The 20,237-nt window shown below is 48.0% G+C and overlaps 1 protein-coding gene across 8 annotated transcripts in view; it reads left to right on the plus strand.

Moving 5' to 3' along the window:
• Positions 1–20,237, plus strand: part of UBR4 (ubiquitin protein ligase E3 component n-recognin 4) — a 129,911-nt gene that overhangs the window by 103,129 nt on the left and 6,545 nt on the right. For 6 of the 8 annotated variants that reach the window (XM_035120583.3, XM_035120584.3, XM_035120587.3 and 3 more), the window contains 10 exons: positions 112–192; positions 9,261–9,348; positions 10,556–10,701; positions 11,790–11,897; positions 12,149–12,268; positions 15,459–15,649; positions 16,535–16,708; positions 17,375–17,474; positions 18,568–18,786; positions 19,424–19,537. In XM_035120583.3, coding sequence (XP_034976474.3) covers positions 112–192; positions 9,261–9,348; positions 10,556–10,701; positions 11,790–11,897; positions 12,149–12,268; positions 15,459–15,649; positions 16,535–16,708; positions 17,375–17,474; positions 18,568–18,786; positions 19,424–19,537 — 1,341 coding nt within the window. The remainder of the gene's footprint in view (positions 1–111; positions 193–9,260; positions 9,349–10,555; positions 10,702–11,789; positions 11,898–12,148; positions 12,269–15,458; positions 15,650–16,534; positions 16,709–17,374; positions 17,475–18,567; positions 18,787–19,423; positions 19,538–20,237) is intronic. The other 2 variants (XM_035120589.3, XM_035120586.3) reach the window with 1 other exon arrangement.

Here is a 20,237-nt window from a genome sequence, read left to right on the forward strand (position 1 = left end):
AGGCCCTCAAATGTTCCAGCTGTCTAGGCATGAGCACACTTCAAAAGGAGTGTTGGAAGGACCAGTAGTATGCTTTTTACCCATAGTGAGTTGCTGTTTTCTTTCTTTCAGCTCTTGGTGAACAACAAGATCATCAGCCTTGACCTCCCGGTGGCCGAGGTATACAAGAAAGTCTGGTGCCCAACCAATGAGGTATGGCTCTCCACACACACACAATGCCCAATCCTCTGGGGCTTTTATTGTGTCTTACGACCTCTTCTGGCTGCAAGTTGTTCATTGCCTCTGAAAAATAGTGACTTGAGATACAAAGCTCCAACATCTGTCAACAACCCCAAAGGCTTTGCTTGTTCCACATGTGAGGGATCCTTTTGCTGGGCCCCCCTTCTCAAGAGGCTTCTCTTTCACTCACTCTCTCTCTTTTTGAGGAGTGGGTTGTGAAATATGTGTTTGGCTGCTGATCTCCTTCCCTCTCTGCTTTAGGCCAGTATGTACAGCCTCTGGGCTACTGTGTCCCATCTGCATTTCAAAGAACACTGGCACCCCAGAAATATTATTTAACTCTTCTCACCACCCCTGGTTCTCCAGTATCTTGATCCTGATGAGCAGGCCTAGTTCCTCTTTACAACCGAAGCCTGGGCTGGCATTGAGGCTATTTGCCCCCACCCAGATGCCAGCCAGACTTCGTTTCCAGACAGAAAGTAGCTGCTGCCAGGATGCACCTTATATGTCTAGAAGGGTTTGTGGATCTGTGGAACAGTTGCATTGCAGCGGGGAAGGCTGTGTCCAGCCAAAAGAATCCTAGCAGGTGACTGCTGGTGTCTTAAGAGGGTTGATAATATTTTGATGATCATTGTTGTTTAGTCGTTTAGTCGTGTCCGACTCTTCGTGACCCCATGGACCATAGCACGCCAGGCACTCCTGTCTTGCACTGCCTCCCGTAGTTTGGTTAAACTCATGTTCGTAGCTTCGAGAACACTGTCCAACCATCTTGTCCTCTGTCGTCCCCTTCTCCTAGTGCCCTCAATCTTTCCCAACATCAGAGTCTTTTCCAAGGATTCTTCTCTTCTCATGAGGTGGCCAAAGTATTGGAGCCTCAGCTTCACGATCTGTCCTTCCAGGGAGCACTCAGGGCTGATTTCCTTAAGAATTGATAGGTTTGATCTTCTAGCAGTCCATGGGACTCTCAAGAGTCTCCTCCAGCACCATAATTCAAAAGCATCAATTCTTCGGCGATCAGCCTTCTTTATGGTCCAGCTCTCACTTCCATACATCACTACTGGGAAAACCATAGCTTTAACTATACGGACCTTTGTCGGCAAGGTGATGTCTCTGCTTTTTAAGATGTTGTCTAGGTTTGTCATTGCTTTTCTCCCAAGAAGCAGGCGTCTTTTAATTTCGTGACTGCTGTCACCATCTGCAGTGATCAAGGAGCCCAAGAAAGTAAAATCTCTCACTGCCTCCATTTCTTCCCCTTCTATTTGCCAGGAGGTGATGGGACCAGTGGCCATGATCTTGGTTTTTTTGATGTTGAGCTTTAGACCATATTTTGCGCTCTCCTCTTTCACCCTCATTAAAAGGTTCTTTAATTCCTCCTCACTTTCTGCCATCAAGGTTGTGTCATCTGCATATCTGAGGTTGTTGATATTTCTTCCGGCAATCTTAATTCCTGCTTGGGATTCATCTAGTCCAGCCTTTCGCATGATGAATTCTGCATATAAGTTAAATAAGCAGGGAGACAATATACAACCTTGTCGTACTCCTTTCCCAATTTTGAACCAATCAGTTGTTCCATATCCAGTTCTAACTGTAGCTTCTTGTCCCACATAGAGATTTCTCAGGAGACAGATGAGGTGATCAGGCACTCCCATTTCTTTAAGAACTTGCCATAGTTTGCTGTGGTCGACACAGTCAAAGGCTTTTGCATAGTCAATAAAGCAGAAGTAGACGTTTTTCTGGAACTCTCTAGCTTTCTCCATAATCCAGCGCATGTTTGCTATTTGGTCTCTGGTTCCTCTGCCCTTTCGAAATCCAGCTTGCACTTCTGGGAGTTCTCGGTCCACATACTGCCTAAGCCTGCCTTGTAGAATTTTAAGCATAACCTTGCTAGCGTGTGAAATGAGCGCAATTGTGCGGTAGTTGGAGCATTCTTTGGCACTGCCCTTCTTTGGAATTGGGATGTAGACTGATCTTCTCCAATCCTCTGGCCATTGCTGAGTTTTCCAAACTTGCTGGCATATTGGGTGTAGCACCTTAACAGCATCATCTTTTAAAATTTTAAACAGTTCAGCTGGAATATCATCACTTCCACTGGCTTTGTTATTAGCAGTGCTTTCTAAGGCCCATTTGACTTCACTCTCCAAGATGTCTGGCTCAAGGTCAGCAACCACACTACCTGGGGTGTACGAGACCTCCATATCTTTCTGGTATAATTCCTCTGTGTATTCTTGCCACCTCTTCTTGATGTCTTCTGCTTCTGTTAGGTCCTTACCACTTTTGTCCTTGATTATGGTAATCTTTGTACGAAATGTTCCTTTCATATCTCCAATTTTCTTGAACAGATCTCTGGTTTTCCCCATTCTATTGTTTTCCTCTATTTCTTTGCATTGCTCATTTAAGAAGACCCTCTTATCTCTCCTTGCTGTTTTTTGGAAATCTGCATTCAGTTTCCTGTATCTTTCCCTATCTCCCTTGCATTTTGCTTGCCTCCTCTCCTCCGCTATTCGTAAGGCCTCGTTGGACAGCCATTTTGCCTTCTTGCATTTCCTTTTCCTTGGGATGGTTTTTGTTGCTGCCTCCTGTATAATGTTACGAGCCTCCATCCATAGTTCTTCAGGCACTCTGTCCACCAAATCTAAATCCTTAAACCTGTTCCTCACTTCCACTGTGTATTCATAAGGGATTTGATTCAGATTGTATCTTACTGGCCCAGTGGTTTTTCCTACCTTCTTCAGTTTAAGCTGGAATTTAGCTATAAGAAGCTGATGATCTGAGTTACAGTCAGCTCCAGGTCTTGTTTTTGCTGACTGTATAGAGCTTCTCCATCTTTGGCTGCAGAGAATATAATCAATCTGATTTCGATGCTGCCCATTTGGTGATATCCATGTGTAGAGTCGTCTCTTGTGTTGTTGGAAGAGAGTGTTTGTGATGACCAGCTTGTTCTCTTGACAGAACTCTATTAGCCTTTGCCCTGCTTCATTTTGAACTCCAAGGCCAAACTTGCCAGTTGTTCCTTTTATCTCTTGATTCCCTACTTTAGCATTCCAATCCCCTGTAATGAGAAGAACATCCTTCTTTGGTGTCATTTCTAGAAGGTGTTGTAGGTCTTCATAGAATTGGTCAATTTCACTTTCTTCAGCACCGGTAGTTGGTGCATAAACTTGGATTACTGTGATGTTAAAAGGTCTGCCTTGGATTCGTATCGAGATCATTCTGTCATTTTTGAGATTGCATCCCATTACAGCTTTTGCCACTCTTTTGTTGACTATGAGGGCCACTCCATTTCTTCTACAGGATTCTTGCCCACAGTAGTAGATATGATAGTCACCCGAACTGAATTCACCCATTCCCTTCCATTTTAGTTCACTGATGCCCAGGATGTCGATATTTATTCTTGTCATCTCATTTTTGACCACATCCAGCTTACCTCTATTCATGGTTCTTACATTCCAGGTTCCTATGCAATATTTTTCTTTACAGCATCGGACTTTCCTTTCGCTTCCAGGCATATCCGCAACTGAGCGTCCTTTCGGCTTTGGCCCAGCCGCTTCATCAGCTCTGAATCTACTTGTACTTGTCCTCCGCTCTTCCTCAGTAGCATGTTGGACGCCTTCCGACCTGAGGGGCTCATCTTCCAGCGTCATAACTTTTATATGCCTGTTGTCTTTGTCCATGGAGTTTTCTTGGCAGGGATACTGGAGTGGCTTGCCAGTTCCTTCTCCAGGTGGATCACGTTTAGTCAAAACTCTCCACTATGACCTGTCCATCTTGGGTGGCCCTGCATGGCATAGCTCATAGCTTCTCTGAGTTATTCAAGCCCCTTCGCCACGACAAGGCATTGATCCATGAAGGGGTTTGATGATCCATGAAGGGGTTTGATTGATCCATGAAGGGGTTTGAAGGGGTTTGATGATCATAGATCAAAATTAGGAAGCAAGCAAGTCAGTATTTCCAGTTGACAGGTCAGCCGAGTGGACCTGGCTTTGGCCAGCCAGGTTAGAATTGCAGCATGAAATCACGAAGCGATGGAACTTCTTTATGTAGTATATGACACTGGCGATGCATCAAGACGGAAAAGGGCCATGGGTTTATATATATGTTCGCAGAAATGCAAAACGCTCAGGACATTTTTGAAGGGAAGGAAACTTGATTCCCTCCTCCTGCAAAAGGGGAGTTGGGGGTTGGGGTGGAAATCAAGCATTTGATGTCTTTGCTTTGACTATCAGTGCCAAACTTTGGGTATTATCCTCCAGAAAGCCTCTAGGAATGAATATGTTAAAATACCCCTGCCTTGTCATCTGAGTTCAAAAGAATCTCATGTTTGTCGAGAAGCAGTTGGAAGATTAATGCATTCAGATGCATGGATCCGAATGGCCCTGTGTTTCCAACAGACTGACAGTTCCTGAATAGAGAGACCTGCATTTCAGAATTTATTATGAGTCTAGGTTTTTCACCCCCTGTACGTACGTGTGTGTGTGATGAATATTTCACACATTGCTCTTAGCATTTCCCTCTCTCCAGCCTTTCACCCTCTCTTCCTTATGGGGCCTTTTGTCAAGTTCCACTTCGTGTGCCCCCCCAATCATTATTACAAATTAATGCATTAATTAATTAATTAACTTAAACCACAGAGCCTAGGGCTTACCGATCAGAAGGTCGGTGGTTCAAATCCCCGCTCCTGCCAACCTAGCAGTTCGAAAGCATGTCAAAGTGCAAGTAGATAAATAGGTATCGCTCCAGCAGGAAGGTAAACGGTGTTTCTGTGCGCTGCTCTGGTTCGCCAGAAGCGGTTTAGTCATGTTGGCCACATGACCCGGAAGCTCTATGCTGGCTCCCTCGGCCAGTAAAGCGAGATGAGCGCCGCAACCCCAGAGTCGTCCGCGACTGGACATAACAGTCAGGGGTCCCTTTACCTTTACCTATGCCCCTTCCATGGCAAAATGGCAACTGACTTGTTTGTTGGGGGAAAGTCAATGACCTTTTCGAAGTAAAATTATGCTTGATGCAGAAAGGTCACTGGGAACTTGCTTTCCCCCTGTTGGTTTCATGTATTTGGCTATTGAGTCTTTGGTGACCGCCCCCCCCCCCCGGTCCTCACCACATGCCAAAATTTAAGCTGCGATGTCCCCCCAAGTCAGTAGATAATTGAGAAGTGTTATAATTTGTGTTTAAGAATACGGCTTTCGGCAATGCTGGTAACCGGCTCTTGCCATCCTGCAAGCTTGTTTAAGACTTGTCCTGAAAGTTGCCGTGAGAAGAAAACAAACCTGATCCTTACTCAGAGGCCGAACAGAGATGAGGGTCCATTAAAGACGTGGCTCTGGGAGCTTAGTTTTAAAAATGCATTTTATTTAATTAATATATACAGTGCCTCGTAATGTAAAATTAACTTCTCTGGTTGTTGTTGTTGTTTAGTTGTTTAGTCGTGTCCGACTCTTCGTGACCCCATGGACCAGAGCATGCCAGGCACTCCTGTCTTCCACTGCCTCCCGCAGTTTGGTCAGACTTCGAGAACACTGTCCAGCCATCTCGTCCTCTGTCGTCCCCTTCTCCTTGTGCCCTCAATCTTTTCCAACATCAGGGTCTTTTCCAGGGAGTCTTCTCTTCTCAAGAGGTGGCCAAAGTATTGGAGCCTCAGCTTCAGGATCTGTCCTTCCAGTGAGCGCTCAGGGCTGATTTCCTTCAGAATGGATAGGTTTGATCTTCTTGCAGTCCATGGGACTCTCAAGAGTCTCCTCCAGCACCATAATTCAAAAGCATCAATTCTTCGGCGATCAGCCTTCTTTATGGTCCAGCTCTCACTTCCATACATCACTACTGGGAAAACCATAGCTTTAACTATACAGACCTTTGCTTCTCTGGTAGGGTTGCCATATTCTTCAAAGCGAATATATGGACAAAATTGTTGAGCTCTCTCCCCAAAATTCATTTTAGGGCTTCTCTTGGATTTTTTTAAATGATTCCCCCCCCCTTACTTTCCCTGGACATTTTGCCGATTCAGCAAAAATGGGCCCCCACACCATTTTGTTGCCAGATTCCCGGAGTGTGCGGGAAAACCCAGACGAATGACAGCCTCTCCCGAGCGCTTAGCACTTTAAAGCATTTGGCCACCCAGCAAGCAGAGTGGAGCTTGCCCTCGCTTGGAGGTGCAAGAGTGATAAATTTTATTTGTGTCTTGGTGCAGGTGAAAACTATACCAAAGTGTGTACAGAGAACCTCTTCTTTTTCTCTCTCATCTTCTCCCCATGCACCTTGGATCTAAGGGTTCCTAGCTGTGATATGGGAGCCAGTGGTGTAAATGGTTAGAATATTGGCCCAGGGCCTGGGGCAGACTAGGGGTCAAATCCCTAATTGGCCGTGAAGCTCACTGGGTGTGACCTTGGGAGCCAGGCACTGCCTTCTCTGGGTCTAACCCACCTTGCAGGGTTGCTATGGGGATTAACGGCGAAGAGGGGGAGAAGCACTCATGCCCCTGCACTCCTTGGAGAAAAAGGTGCGCTATAAATGAGTCAGTCACTCAGTAATAAATATGCAACCATCCTAGCAAGGCTCTCAGAGAGTCTGAGAGTTTGGACCCTGGGTGAGAACCTGGAAGCTGTGTCAAAAGGAAAATGAATTGATATTGATTTATTATACATTTTAGTAACTTCGTATTAATGGCAACGTTTTCCTATGTAACTGTCCATTTGCGTAATATTTTGGTTGCGCTGTCTGTCATTGCTTCGGGCTTTTCAAACGTTGCTTGGAGATAAATTTTTAATATATTAACCGGTGTAGAAATCGAATAGCCAATCATTCATTCCACGAAGGCTTGGGAGCCAGCCCTCTAGATCCCTTTTCCAGGCTGCGTGTGACCGTCGCCTGTTGCATCTCTGCCTGCGTGGCTTCCCAGGATTCCCGGCTGCCCTGCTGAAAAGGCCGGGGAGAGTTTTTGTCAGCATTGCTGTCAGCGCTTGAGCAGCTTTCATCTTCTTCCCCTTTGTGACGGCCTCCGCCTCCCCCCCCCCCGCTTTCCTCCTCCTGCAGCTCCTTCTCTGGTTCCCTAGGAAATAGACAGGCTCACAAGGAGCTAACCTCGGGGCTGCATTTGTTTCCCTTGTCTCTCTTTCACCCGCTTTCCCTTTGTTCGTCTGCCATTTTACCAGAGCCCCCCGCGGTGCTAATTGCGGGTCTCTGGCACGGCCTTTGAGCCGATCTTCCCCCGAGGGTTTTCCCCGGCGCTTTCCGGAATCTTCTCTGACATTAAGCGCTGCTTATTCCACATTAGGCTTAGCTGCAGACTTCTTGACAGGTCCTCTTCTCTCCCTCTCTGCACCCCCCAATATCCCCCCCACCCCAAATAAGGCCTCCTTCTCCCAAAGCTGGGATCCCAAACATACACCCCCCCTCCCTTTCTTCCCTGCTCTGTATTCAAACTTAAAACAGCATTAAAGTTCAGAAAGGGAGAGAGAGAGGGAGACAAACAGCCAAGGCTTCTGGCACGAAACAAGCTTCCTCCCCACAGGGAAAGTTGTAACAAGTCCCTTCTCTGCTTAGCCACTCTCCTAATACCCTGTTCAACTTAAAAGCTTATTAAACTGTCACTCTCTCTTCCTCCCTCCCCCTCTCTCTCTCTCACCCCCCCTTCCATCCTCTTCACGTCAGCGAGGGAGATTTGCGTCTATTTAAAAAAAAGAAAAGCCAATCAAATTAACATATCTTCTCATTCCGTATATTTTATTCCAGCCTCCCTGTTCTCGAGCATAAATCCCGAATGTTATATGGATACTGGTTTTAAGGGCAAAATATGGTTCAGTTAAAAGCTGGTTACGGCAGGGACTTCCAGGGCAGTTGCTGAAAAGCTACACCTGTACATGTGAAGCTCCTTTTATTCTTCCAACATGATGGTACCTACACCTTAGGAACTCCCTGCCTGTTGATGCTACCCAGGTGCCTTCACTGCGCCCTTTCCAGTGCCAGCCTAAAATATTTTTGCTTAGGCAAACACTCAGGCGTGAAGAATGTTGACATGCATTCTAATGTAGCTTTTTAGCTTATTGTTAATTATTTTGTGATGGTTTTCAATAACTGCTTTTACTGATAATTTCATTGTTTGGGTCTGTTTGTAAATTGCTTTGAGTTTCATTTTGCTTTTTGCAAGCAAGTGGTACATCCATTTTATGAAATTCCGTGGAAGTTGAACGGAATCCGTTCCGGAAGTCTGTTCAACTTCCAAAACATTCGGAAACCAAAGAGCGACTTCTGATTGGCTGCAGGAAGCTCTTGCAGCCAATCAGAAGCCATGGAAGCCCCGTCGGACGTTCAGCTTCCAAAAATAGTTCGCAAATCGGAACACTCACTTCTGGGTTTGTGGCGTTCGGGAGCCAAAATGTTCGGGAACTAAGCTGCTCGAAAAACAAGGTACGACTGTCAATCTGTTTCTTGGGAATCGGGCCTTTGCCCCGTCAAGCTGAGTACTGTCTACCCTGACTGGCAGCAGCCCTCTAAGGAAGCGTTTCTCCTGCCTGCTCTGCCTCTGCAGCTCTCTCTAGCTAACTAGATATTCAGGGATTGGTCTGAGGCTGTAAAGAGGCAAGACGACTTACTAGGCATGAATTAACTCTGCTGCCACCCCAAATCTTGTTTCATTACGGAGTGGGTCATAATCCTGCTTTTCCTCTGCCGTGCCCCTTTCCCCTCACCGAGACCGAGCAGGAGGAGGGGAAGGAACTGCACTTTTGTTTCTCTGCACTTATTTATTCGGAGGACTGCTGGATCAAAGAGCTCTCTAAGGCATGTACATAATAAAATTGTAGGCGCCTCCTGGCAGAGACCCTAAAAAGGTCTGCATTAGGGAGGCTCACAGCTGGCCGCTGGCTCCCTTTGGAGGCTCTTGACTAGAGTGTAGCCTAGAACCTCTTGACTATCCTGACGCTACCGACAGACACCCCCCCCTTTTCCTGTGGGGTTAGCTCAGCCCTGGTTAAAAGGGGCTGTCCATTTAAGGGTGCTCTGGGGCTTGGCAAAGACTCCACTGTGGTTCCTTCCGGCTTCTTTCTCCGCAGGGGGAGCCCATGAGGATTATATACCGCATGCGAGGCTTGCTGGGCGACGCGACGGAAGAGTTCATTGAGTCGCTGGACTCCACTACAGGTACGGCGCTTGCTTCTCCCTCGACGGAAGGGACTATCCGGATGTCTTCAGCCATGGGGTCACAGCAGTTTGGCCAAAGACCTCCTGGCAATGGGACCTCTGTGGGGCTGACGTTGCCTCCCTTCTTGGAGAAAGTCAATTTTTGCAGTCCAACTGCTTTGAACACTTCTGACCTGGCACTTATCTCAACAATCCTGGGTTGCATCCAGTTAAGATCTACTCTGAGCAGCACTTAAATTGGATAGAATGCAGCAAACCTTTGGGGGAATTGAGTGGTAGCCAATCTGTGGTAGCCAACAGCCACTCCTCCCTGGGAGGGAATTACCTGTGCAGAAGATCCATTGCCCCTCAGGTGTGGGGAACCTTCTCCCCCACCCCCAATGTTCCTGAACTCCAAATTCACCCAGTGAAGCTGAATGGTGGAAGATTTAGATTGGATAAAAGAAAGCACATCTTCATTCAGTTCCTGGTTAAACTATGGAACTTACTTCCACAGGAGTCAGTGATGGGCCACCAACTTGGATAGCTTTAGAAGAGGATGGTGCAAATTCACCGGAGGATAAGGCTATCAGTGGCTTCTAGGCACTGTGAAGGCTTTGCTTTCAAATACCAGTTGCTGGAAACTGCAGGAGGAGAGAATTGCTCTTGTACTCAGGTCCTGCTTGTGGGTTTCCCATAATGCAGTGTTTCCCAACCTTGTGCCTCCCATCATCCCTAGCTAGCAAGACCAGTGGTCAGGAATGATGGGAATTGTAGTCCGAAAACAGCTGGAGGCACAAGGTTGGGAAACACTGTCATAATGGGCATCTGGCCGGCCACTGTGAAAACAGGATTCTGGGCTAGGTGGGCCCCATTGGACCTTATCCAGCAAGCCTCGTGTATTTTAATATTTTAATTAGTGTATTTTAACATTTCTGTTGGAAGCCGCCCAGAGTGGCTGGGGTATAAATAATAAATTATTATAATAAAATTATTATTATTATCTTAATTTGCGTCAGTCCTGGCAAGCATTCCTAGCCAGGGATGATGGGAGTTGCATCTCAGCCCCCTCCAAAGAGTCCCCCCCACACACACCTGTTTAGCTGCTCTTTGGTGGAAGAGGAAAAACAACATGGCCTGGTGCTGTCACCCTTTTAGTCCTCCCCCCGCAGTGGCTGGCATGTGCTTCCTCCCAGCTTTGTTGATGCCATTGCCTCTCTCCTGTCAGCCTCTTTCTTTTCCACAGATGAAGAGGAGGATGAGGAAGAAGTGTACAAAATGGCGGGTGTGATGGCACAGTGCGGGGGGCTGGGCTGCATGCTGAACCGCTTGACCGGCATCAAGGATTTCAAGCAAGGCCGACACCTCCTGACGGTGAGACACCCCCCCCCCCACCAATCGCTTCCTCTTTCTGTGTGTGTCTGTGCCCCTTTTCAGGTTCATCAACAAAGGACTGAATGGGAGAACGATTTGACAAGCTTTCCCACAGGCATCTGTTCGGCCATGGCGAGAGCAGGATGCTGGACCAAATGGGCAATTGGCCTGATTCAGCAGGCTCTTGTATTCTTTTGCTCATAAGAGCGCTCCCCCCCATTTTCTTTATTATTCTTATTATTTACTTATTCATTACAAAATTGCATACCACCCTTCGCCCATAGATCTCAAGGTGGTTCACAGCATAAAAATACAAGGAAAAACACCAGCCGTCCGACCTGCTACCTGCCTGTTGTTCATTAGAGCCAGGGCTCTGTAGTGGTTAGCGTGTTTGTTGGACTGTGACCTGGGAGACCAGAGTTTGAATCCCCTGTCGGCCATGAAGTTCATTGGGGTGACCTGGAGTTGGTCCCCGTTTCTTGGCTTCATCTATCTCACAGGGTTGTTGTGAAAACAGCCCAGTGGCAGAGCCCCTCTTTTGCATGTGGAACTTCCCTGAAACCCTGTGGAGCTGCTTGCCAGTCTAGACACAATACTGAGCTAGTAGCCTGACTTTGTATAAGACAGCTTCCTATGTCTTAGCGTAGAACTGTAGTGTCGGAAGGGACCCCGAGAGTCATCTGGTCCATTTCCCTGCAATGCAAGAATCTTGCCTATTCCTGGGCCATCTTGAGAATTTAAGCATCAACGCCCCCCCCCTGATCTATAAAACCTTAAACGGCTCAGGACTGCAATACCTCAAATCATCTGATGTCACAAGCCAAGACGGTGATGATGAGGGGTACGACTTTGCCTTGGCTGGCATTGCCTGCAGTTCCTCCCCTTGACCAGAAGGTGGTGCAGGGAGCTAGTGCCTGATCTGCAGGGCTCCCAGCAGGGAGAACCCAGAGCACTCGAGAGATGCAAACGAGAACCCGGGGGGGGGGGGGGGGGAAGGGGGCACAAAGTGAGGAGCGGGTCCCACATTGGGGTTGGCGCTGGTCCTAAAATTTGTGAAGGCAACTTCTCAGGTCTTCCTCTCCACACAGGTGCTGCTGAAACTCTTCAGCTACTGTGTAAAAGTGAAGGTTAACCGCCAGCAGCTGGTGAAGCTGGAGATGAACACTCTCAACGTCATGCTGGGGACCCTCAACCTGGTAAGGCAGAGCCTCCTACCATCGGGAGATGTGGGAGAATACGGGGTGGCTGGGCTCCCTCTCTGTTCCCAGAGCCGCCTTCCCACTCTGTGGCCACATCAAGAGCGGTTTCCGCAATGGTTCAGCCACGCTGGCCTCCCTTACCTGTGTGTTACGCCACGCCGGCCTGGGAGGGGGAGGCTGGCGCCAGGCTTCTCAGAGGGTCGGGGCACAGGCTGCTGTGTGACACTTGTCACCACCCTTCTTGTCAGGCTCTCGTGGCCGAACAGGAGAGCAAAGACAGCGGAGGGGCAGCTGTGGCCGAGCAGGTGCTCAGCATCATGGAGATCATCCTGGATGAGTCCAACGCAGAGCCACTAAGTGAGGACAAGGTAAGTGTTTGCACATGGGAGGAGTGGGGGCAAGGGGAAGGTTTGCGGTTTCTGCATCCAGGAAGCAGATTTCATTCCTCCCCTCCCTTGATCCTCTTCCCTGTTGTTTTAGTTTTGTATGCTCCTTGGTGGCAGAGGCCTGCCTGCGTAGCAGTGGTGCTTTGGGTTGTGCTTGTATTTTGCCCGTCTCTCTTTAGGGAACTCTTGAATCGCCACAGACACAGGCGGCATTGCCCAAATCAGGGATAGAGAGCCAGTGGCCCTCCAGATGTTTTTGGGCTGCAGCTCTCATCATCCCTGGGCTGCTGGGATTTGGGGTCCCACTAACATCTAGAGGGTCACAGCTGGCTCCCCACTCCTGGTCTAAATAACAATTTCTTCATGGCTCTCTTGAGCAGCAATCAGAGACAGGTGGAATTAGCATTGCTGTGGGCAGCCTTGGCAAAGGGCCCGGGTTGGAGGGGAGGGAAATTCCAGCAGGTGCCCAGGGGCCCCCAGAGTCCAGAGGATCCAGGAAGCTGTTCCGGGGACAAGCGGGAGGTGCAAGTTACGAATAATACATTTGCAAGACGTGTTTGTGCCAGGACCCTTCCATTGCAGTCTATCATGCCTTCCCTGCCCCACCTCTCCATTCCAAAAGCTCTTATTATTGTACTATCAGTTCCATTATTATTATTATTCCTCTATTGGGGATCACTGATAGCTGAGAGCTGCTCATGTCTTTCTGGGCTGGTGGTTAAGAAGGGATCTGACCCTGAGGGGTTTTAATGGCAGTCGCAGGAAGTCTGGCATCCGTCGGCCTTCGGGTAAATTGACAGAGCTGTTCTGTTATTGGCCTCCTGGGAAAGAGCTTAAGAGTGCCATTTCTCCAATGCCTGGAGGTTACTTTGTGGTGCCAGAAAACTGCTTGTGTTCATCCCACAAGGACGTATGTTTAGGAAACGATGGAAGGATCTGCAGTGGAGAGCCTTTTCATTGACCCTGCATGAGTGCCTGCTCTCAGGGTTCCTTCCAAAGGGGATCCTGTTGCGTCTCTGCATCATCTGTAATCGGACCCTATAGTCACTCCCTTAAGGAGGCTCTGCAGCTGCCTCCCTGTGTTGCCCTTCAAAGGCGGGGTCTGGAAATACACTGGTTCTTCTAGCCAAATAAAAACATACAGTATCATGCAAAGTGATAAGATTTATTGCAGTCTGCAGAAAGCAGAAGTGTGCATGCACACGAAAGCTCATACCAAAATAAAAACTTAGTTGGTCTTTAAGGTGCTACTTAAGGAATTTTTTTATTTTGCTTCGACTCAGACCAACACGGCTACCTACCTGTAACATGGTCCAGAAGAATTCTCCAAATTCTGGACCCAGGGCACAGGTGCAAAGGCACTTTATAATATTTTCCCATCCATGATTCCCTCATGCCCAATCCTTTCCAAGGCTCCAGTTGGTCATCTACGCACATGGACAGCTCATGAACACCTCATGCTTACTTTTCATTGGTCTAAGAAATATGCTTCTACCTACTATACAATAGCATGACCGCACATTGCTTTAAAACAAAGGTATAAATCCATCCTTTCTTCTGTCTCCTGCAAAATGTTGCATTTTTAGTACTTTGTTACATGAAGCGTCTAGTCTTTTCAAGGGCACCTCACCTCTCTCTTATGCGAAGCTGATTAAGACTGAGAGGCCCAGCAGAGACAGAAATACATTCTAATTCATTTAATGGGGGTGCAGGAAGGAAGGAAGGAAGGAAGGAGGGAAGGAAGGAGGGAAGGAGGGAAGGAAGGAGGGAGGGAAGGAAGGAAGGAAGGAAGGAAGGAAGGAAGGAAGGAAGGAAGGAAGGAAGGAAGGAAGGAAGGAAGGAAGGAAGGAAGGAGGGAAGGAAGGAGGGAAGGAGGGAAGGAAGGAGGGAGGGAAGGAAGGAAGGAAGGAAGGAAGGAAGGAAGGAAGGAAGGAAGGAAGGAAGGAAGGAAGGAAGGAAGGAAGGAAGGAAAATAGTTTCCCCTTTGGAGGTGAGAAACAACTGAAACTTATTTCTCAATTCTAAACATGAGGACAACGTTTCAGTAAGTGTGAGGAGCAATTATATCAGACTTAAGTATAAAAACAAACACATTCCTGCTAGCTAGTGTATCTGCTTTCTTTCACTATTAATTAGTGAGCTAACGGGGCTTCAGGCTAGTTGACCTTCTTGCAATCTTTCAACACCTGGCAATATTAGAATCATTTTGCAAAGCAAGCCAGCGTCTTATATGAGGGAAGAAACATAGGGCTTATATTTTAAATAAAAAGTAAAAAAGCATGAAGAAACATGGGGTCATTGGGGCTACATCTGTATGAGTCACTGGAAGGAGGTGAGCCAACCTTTAGGTAAATGGGAGCCATTGGAAGATGTGTTCAGAACAGGGATTCACACAGAGGTCCAATAGTTCTTGAGCTTCCCTTTGACCAAAGCAGGGGTTAGAAACTAGAAGTCCCCTGGTCAGAGCTGACCCTCTGCAGCAGGCACCCTTATGGTATAGCAGGGTTGAGCCATGGGCCCACCCCTCCCTTCTCAGAGTTAGCCCCCAGGGGATATTGCTGGCTGACCAGGGTCTTCAGGTCACAATAGCTGGGCCTGACTTCAGCCTCTGACCCTCTTCAGCAGCGCTCAAGGGGGTTGAACTGTATCTTGCCATGAGCTGAAGGACATCCAGGAACTCCCTAGCGAGGCTGGAGGTTGTGACTCGCTTTTTCTTCAAAAAATGATGCCGTAGAGATACTAGGTGTTCTCTTGTTGCCTGCCTAAATGGGATTTTTCTTTTCTTTTAAGCCTCCTGTGTTCATTGGAACACGTGTTTCGTTGCTAATAAATTGGTTTTAATACACGCAGGGAGCGTTTCTTACAGAGACGTGATGGTGAATCATCCAAATGAATGACGAAAGCCTAAGAGAGTTGGCTTTGTCGGATCAGGGAGTGGTCAGGGGGGGTTATTGGAGGGGGAAGCTAGGTGTTGTCCTGAAGGCGTTGAGAATAGAGGGAGAGCAGCAGAAACGGAGGAAGAGGAATTTGCACAGAACAGGGAGGTTGAGAGATTGTGAGGGGTGGATTTGAGAAGCTGCCCTGTAAATGGGATGTGGGGCAGGGAGAAGGGTGCCCGAAGACAGATAGACTCAGGGTGTCTTGACTGACGGGCCATTTCCCCACTCCGCAGGGCAACCTCCTCCTCACGGGAGACAAGGACCAGCTGGTGATGCTGCTGGACCAGATCAACAGCACCTTCGTCCGCTCTAACCCTAGCGTCCTGCAGGGCCTGCTCCGCATCATTCCTTACCTGTCCTTTGGGGAGATGGAGAAGATGCAAATCCTGGTCGATCGCTTCAAGCCCTACTGCAGCTTCGACAAGTATGCCTCCTGGGAACCCTGAACCAAACTCTCCTGTTCCTTGAGTTTTTAAGTGCGCAAAATAAATTGGGGTGCTGCTGTTTTGCAAGGGCTCTGGTTGCCAGAGGCACAGCTCTGCTTTATCTCTGGTTCCAGGCTGGCCTCAAAGCTCCTAAGACTCTGCGCAGCCTAGCACAGAATCCCAACCGGGTGCCCTTCAGATATTTTGGACTATGCCATCCAGGCCGGGGGGGGGCATTGTAGCTCCAAACTCTGAAGGGGCACCAGGCTTGTCTTAAACAGTTGGGTTGCGTACAGGAGTCTCTGTATGTTACACAAAAAAGGTGTGTTTTATGCATTATACAAAGATAGGAAATGTGCTTAATTTTGACTTCCTCTACTTGTCATTGAGGGTGGGCAAGGGCATTGAAGCCCCTCCCCACAACTGCTGGATATCTTTGCATAATTTCAAGCATAGCTTCACCCTCTTGAGAACTAGAAACTTCGCACCCCTCTCTCCTTTTTGACAAAAGCAAATACTCTCAGGAGTCTGAATGATTGCACCAGTTGTCTTCAGTGTCCTTTTGTTGTGCTTTTAATGTGCATTTTGTGGGTACTGCAACAATTAATGCTAGAAAACAGTGAGCAAAAGACTATTTCAATTTACTATTAATATTTTACTCAATTTGAGTTGCTTTGGGCATAGAAATAAACAGGGACAAGTGTCCTTTTTACAAGCTCAGCTCTGCAAAAAGCAGCCCGCAAGGCTAGAATCAGAGGGTGCAGATGGCTTGCGCTTCTGCCCCCAAGAAATAATGTGACTTAGCTTTATTTAGAGCGGAGAACCTGAGCCCGGATTGGCCCTCTGATAGCCTTTGTGAGTCCCTTGCCTCTTTTCTCCCCCAGGTACGATGAGGAACACAGTGGGGATGACAAGGTCTTCCTGGACTGTTTCTGCAAAATAGCAGCTGGCATCAAGAACAACACTAATGGGCACCTCCTGAAAGACCTCATCCTCCAGAGGGGGATCACGCAGAACGCCCTCGACTACATGAAGAAGCACATCCCCAGTGCCAAGAAGTGAGAGTCGTGCGGGAGGATGGAGGCGATTTGTGGGTGGCAGCTCACTGGGATGAGCCCCCTCTGTGTTTTGGGGCATTGCCCTTTCCTTGGGGGTGTCCTGAGTGCGCCCAGTTTGCTGCTCCCTTGCAGAGCTAATGTGAGGATAGAAAATCCCAAGCTTTGCCTTCCTTTAAGAAAACAAAATATTGGGGTTTAGGTGGTGGGGAAAATCTCTCAGCCTTGAGGCCATGGAGAACTGCTGTTGCCAGTCAGAGCAGAGAACACTGGGCTAGGTGGACCCAGTTCTGGATAAGGCAGCACTAAAGGTTACCTGGGCCCTTAACAGCTTCCAGGACCCTTGACACTCTGTGCTGATCCCAGGAAAGCAACTGCAGGTCTCTGTCTCACCCGCCACCCCTGGTCAAGTCATTTTCTCGGGGTGTTTGGAGCTCAGCCACATGAAGCATGATTTCAGGCAAAAGGACTACACTGGAAATTGAGGTGGTTCATTCTTTTTGGGAGTGTCTGAATTGCCTTAATTTGGGGAGCGGGTGGGGAGAGCCGCCTTTGCAGCATGAGTGTGTGAGCCACACAGCGGGGCTGGGGTGGAGTAATCCAGGTCTTGATGCTGGTATTGACAGCTGCTTTTCAAACGCTTTCTCTTTTCCAATCTTCTCTCCGCAGTTTGGATGCCGATGTGTGGAAGAAATTCCTCTCCCGGCCAGCCCTTCCTTTCATCCTCCGGCTGCTCCGAGGTCTCGCCACGCAGCACCCACCAACGCAGGTGAAAGAGATGTCTTCTTAACCCCCCCTCCCCCGGCTCATGAGTCTAATCTGGTCTCCATGTACACCAGGTTTAGGCATATACATGGTGCCTGATCCTAGGGGCTGATTACAGGCACAGCTGCCTTCTCCTAAGTGTGAGACAAAAGCAAAGGGCTCTTTTAAGCCCAGCCCCTACGGAGGCCTTGGCAGAGCCCTTCTCATTATGGACCTCAGTGGTGTGTGTGTGTTGCTTGCATCTAGGGTGGGAATGATCCAACAATAATGGAGCTACATCAGTTCACCAAAGGGGCAGAAGGAAAACATCCCAAAGTGTGCTACAGAAAAGTGGTCCACGAGAGTCATTTGGATGCATTGCAGTGTGTCTTGGAATTCTAAATGTAATACAATAAGATTGTATTGCAGGGTATTGGTCTCCGGGACCCTTCCTATCCTGCAATTCTGTGATTCTAGCAATACAATATATATGAAATAAAAGCAGCAACAGTACAATTAAACATCACACAGCCGCTAGTGCAGCACATTGCAGTTAGTACAACAAGCAGAAGAAAAGAATTGTCTGGTCCGCCAAGACCCTTAGCAGTTTTCAGATGGTCTGAAGTTGGGGTGGGGGGGTGGGGTTGGGGAGAACAAGTTTGGGAACTTCTGCCTTAGAATGGTCTTCTTCCAGTAAATGAGATGCTCTTGAAGAAGAGCGATACGGTTTTGAAAGGGGAAAATTTGAAGTGTTCCATTAGTGCTCCTCCAAGGTGTTGCAGGGGCTTCTGCCACATCCCTGTCTCTCTTGGCTGGTGTAACTGGAACGCTCTGTATGTCATACGCAAACTTATGCCAATTTCATCAACCCATTACTCAGTTGCTTAAAATTCACTTTGCTCTTGAACGTCAATGGTCTTAAATTGGGTGGCATCCCTGGAGGTCTGGGTGCCTTTTGTACTATACTGTGCTCGAAAGACGGACAATTTTTTAAGAGCACAGCTGTAGAGGGGGGAGAGCGTAGGAGATTTCCTTTTCAGGTTCCACAGCTCAGGGCCAAGGTTGACTCATCCTCCTGCCCTCTTTGCCCACTGCGTTAACGTCTACTCCCTGAACAGGTGCTCATTGGGACCGACTCGATCACGAACTTGCACAAGCTGGAGCAAGTCTCCAGTGATGAAGGGATTGGGACGCTGGCCGAGAATCTCCTGGAGGCCCTGCGGGAGCACCCAGAGGTGAACAAGAAGATTGACGCCGCCCGGAGAGAGACGCGAGCGGAGAAGAAGCGCATGGCCATGGCGATGCGCCAGAAAGCATTGGGCACCCTTGGCATGACGGTAAGAGCATAAGCACTCTCACAATAACCAGCCAGATGCCACGATAGGGAGCTGGTATTCAGAAACATTAATGCCTCCAACTTTGGAGGCCAAGCATAGCCATTGTGGCCAACAACCATCCAAAGCCCTCTCCTTCATGAATTGGTCTAATCCTCTCTTAAAGCCATTTAAGTTGGTGGCCATCATTGTCTCCTGTAGGAGACAGTTCCACAGTTTAACGCTGCACAGCATGAAGAAGTCATTTTTTAAATCTGTCCTGAGTCTTCCAATGTTCAGCTCCATTGGATGTCCACGAGTTCTAGCAATGGCTGGCTCTTTGGGTGGTGCCATTTAATCCAGCGGGACCAGTGGCTGTTCAGGTCCCACTTGTTACGGGAGATGTAAACGGAGAGGCAGGAGGGCAATCCAGTTCTAGCCGAGGGAAACCGCTGTTGTTTTGACCACTGCCATGGCAGCAACCATAAGGTCAAGGGCACGTTTTCCAATGCGAAACTTTCCATGCCTGCACAACATCAAGATGCTCCCTTGTGATGGCCCTCTTCCTCCAACCTGCATGACCAGTTTTCATTCCCCCCCGCCTGCCCTCCGCCAAACCCTGCTTTTCTCCTTGACAACCTTGCTGTGCTGGATCTTTCAGACCAACGAGAAGGGCCAGGTGGTGACAAAGACAGCGCTGCTGAAGCAGATGGAGGAGCTGATCGAGGAGCCGGGCCTCACCTGTTGCATCTGCAGGGAGGGCTACAAGTTCCAGGTAGGCCTTGGGGGTGAAGTGGGGAGTCAGAGCCTGGCAACTTCACCCAGTCACGCTGTTTCATGCAGGCACCCATGTCTGCATATGCACATTTCATTGCAGCCATATTTCCAAGGTGTGGGGCAGCCGAGCAACATCCATAGTCGTGCAGGTCTACACTGAATTGCAGGGTGTTGGACCAGATGACCCTTTGGGGCCATTCCAAGTCTACAGTTCTGTGACTCTCTACCAGAGTTTCCCGAACTCATTTGCCCTACAGCCTCCTTTTCAGGAAAGAAATATCTCAGTGCCCCCCTAGAAATCTCCCTTCTTTAAGTAAACAAACAGAAAGATGCGGTGACAAATTTGCATTCTTTTATGTGTCTATATTTCTACCTATGTCCTACAACATAATAAAGAAAGATGTTGTAGATAAAACATGCTGAAGCTTGAAATTATAAAATTGTTTATTAAAATCAAGTATGGTGACATTCACATCACACACAGAATGTTAAGATAGCAAAGGATAATATTAAAATGAAAATTACAAATAACATTAAAAATGATCCTAGTGAGAAAGCTGAACCATGGGTGGATCTAGACACAGGTTAAAAACACTATGTCAGAAATTAAATCGTTAAAATGAAAAATAAAGCCTATGTAAAAATCCATATAAATTCCTATTTGCTCTCTGGTGTTGCATGCTTATAACGCATTCAAA

Source organism: Zootoca vivipara, chromosome 6 (assembly GCF_965207765.1).
Source record: "Zootoca vivipara chromosome 6, rZooViv2.hap1.1, whole genome shotgun sequence".
Taxonomy (NCBI): domain Eukaryota; kingdom Metazoa; phylum Chordata; class Lepidosauria; order Squamata; family Lacertidae; genus Zootoca; species Zootoca vivipara.